Source organism: Alligator sinensis, unplaced genomic scaffold, assembly GCF_000455745.1.
Source record: "Alligator sinensis unplaced genomic scaffold, ASM45574v1 scaffold1892_1, whole genome shotgun sequence".
Lineage (NCBI taxonomy): Eukaryota > Metazoa > Chordata > Crocodylia > Alligatoridae > Alligator > Alligator sinensis.
In genome coordinates, this window is record NW_005842966.1 from 367,336 (window position 1) to 368,572 (window position 1,237).

The following is a 1,237-nucleotide window of genomic DNA, read 5'->3' on the forward strand; positions in this document are numbered from 1 at the left end:
ACTTTGGTATCTGCAAGGAGGGAGTAGAGATCAGGGGTACATACAGATCTGAGCACCCTGCAGGCCCTGCCCCTGGCCTCCCAAGCCCTGCCCCCAGCAACCAAAGCCCCGCCCCCACAGCACCTGCCAGAGCCACCCCGGGCTGCTTCAGTTCCACCCCCACCAGCTGCTGCTCCCTAGAGAAAAACAGGGGGCTCCCACAATGAAATGGGACCCCAGGCTTGGCTCCACCCCTTCTTTGCGGGGGAAGGGGCTTCAGCTCAGGCAGTGGGGAGCAGCCCCTCCCCAGAGCCAGCCATCACCTGGATGCCCTCCTACCCACCACTCCCTGCTGCCCTCCCTAGCCCAGATCTGCCCCCATGTGCCCTCCTACTCCCCAGTTTGCACCCCCGCACCCCATCCACAGGGCACCAGTACCTCTCTTGGCTGGTATGGCAATGGGGATCTTTGGTGAAGGCGCAGCCCCAGACTGGCTGCCAGGGGGGGCCGCTGGCTTGGTCTTGGCCAGGGGGCGGGAAGAGCCAGGGATTGCGCTCTGGGTGCTGGGAGCTGTTGATCTGGAACGACAGAGAAGCGGGGGTGGGAGATCCGCGGGGGATGGGGTCCCTGGCATGCAACTAGCCCAGCCCCCCTCTCAGGGGGAATCCGAGGCACGAGGGGGACTGGGCTGCAGGTAGAGTCCAAGTCCCCCCACTGCAAACAGCCTCATCAATTCCTCCCTAGCCACTGCCAAGGGATGGGGAAACTGAGGCAGGAAGAACCTAGGTGAGCACACCCTGCTGGCTGCAGCAGGCACTGCTGGTCCATGAGTCCCAAGCCCCCCTGCTGCTGCGTGGGGAGTCCCTCAAGCAGGCAGCAGAGGCAGTGCTGGTGGGAAGGGTCCCACCCCAGAACTCCCCATGCCTCCTAGCCCCTGTCTGGAGACACCAGGACCCCCCCAGCCCTCCAGCCCCCATCAGGAGACCCCAGGACCCCTCCAACCCTGAGATCCCCCCGGCCTCCCTCTCCCCCTCCCCCCAGGACCCCATAAAACTCTGAGCCCTGCCAGGGCTGGGCTTAGTGGCAGGGGCAGCTTCCCAGGCAAAAGCGGGAACAGATGTGGCTGCCCAGGGCTCCCACTGGGCAGGGGTATAAGCAGAGCAGTACTGCTGCCCTCTGTGCCTCAGTTTCCCCCGGCCAGGCAGCTGGGCCTAGAAACAGACCAGGGACCACCTGAAATTGGCCAGGGGCCCCACCT

General features: G+C 65.0%; 1 protein-coding gene across 1 annotated transcript in view; it reads right to left on the reverse strand.

The window, feature by feature from the left end:
- PRR36 (proline rich 36) overlaps positions 1-901 on the reverse strand; it is a 5,767-nt gene extending 4,866 nt beyond the window's left edge. Inside the window, exons 1-2 of the mRNA XM_025192751.1 lie at positions 887-901; positions 418-557 (exon numbers count right to left, since the gene is read on the reverse strand). Coding sequence (XP_025048536.1) covers positions 418-557; positions 887-901 — 155 coding nt within the window. The remainder of the gene's footprint in view (positions 1-417; positions 558-886) is intronic.
- Positions 902-1,237: the final 336 nt, after the last annotated feature.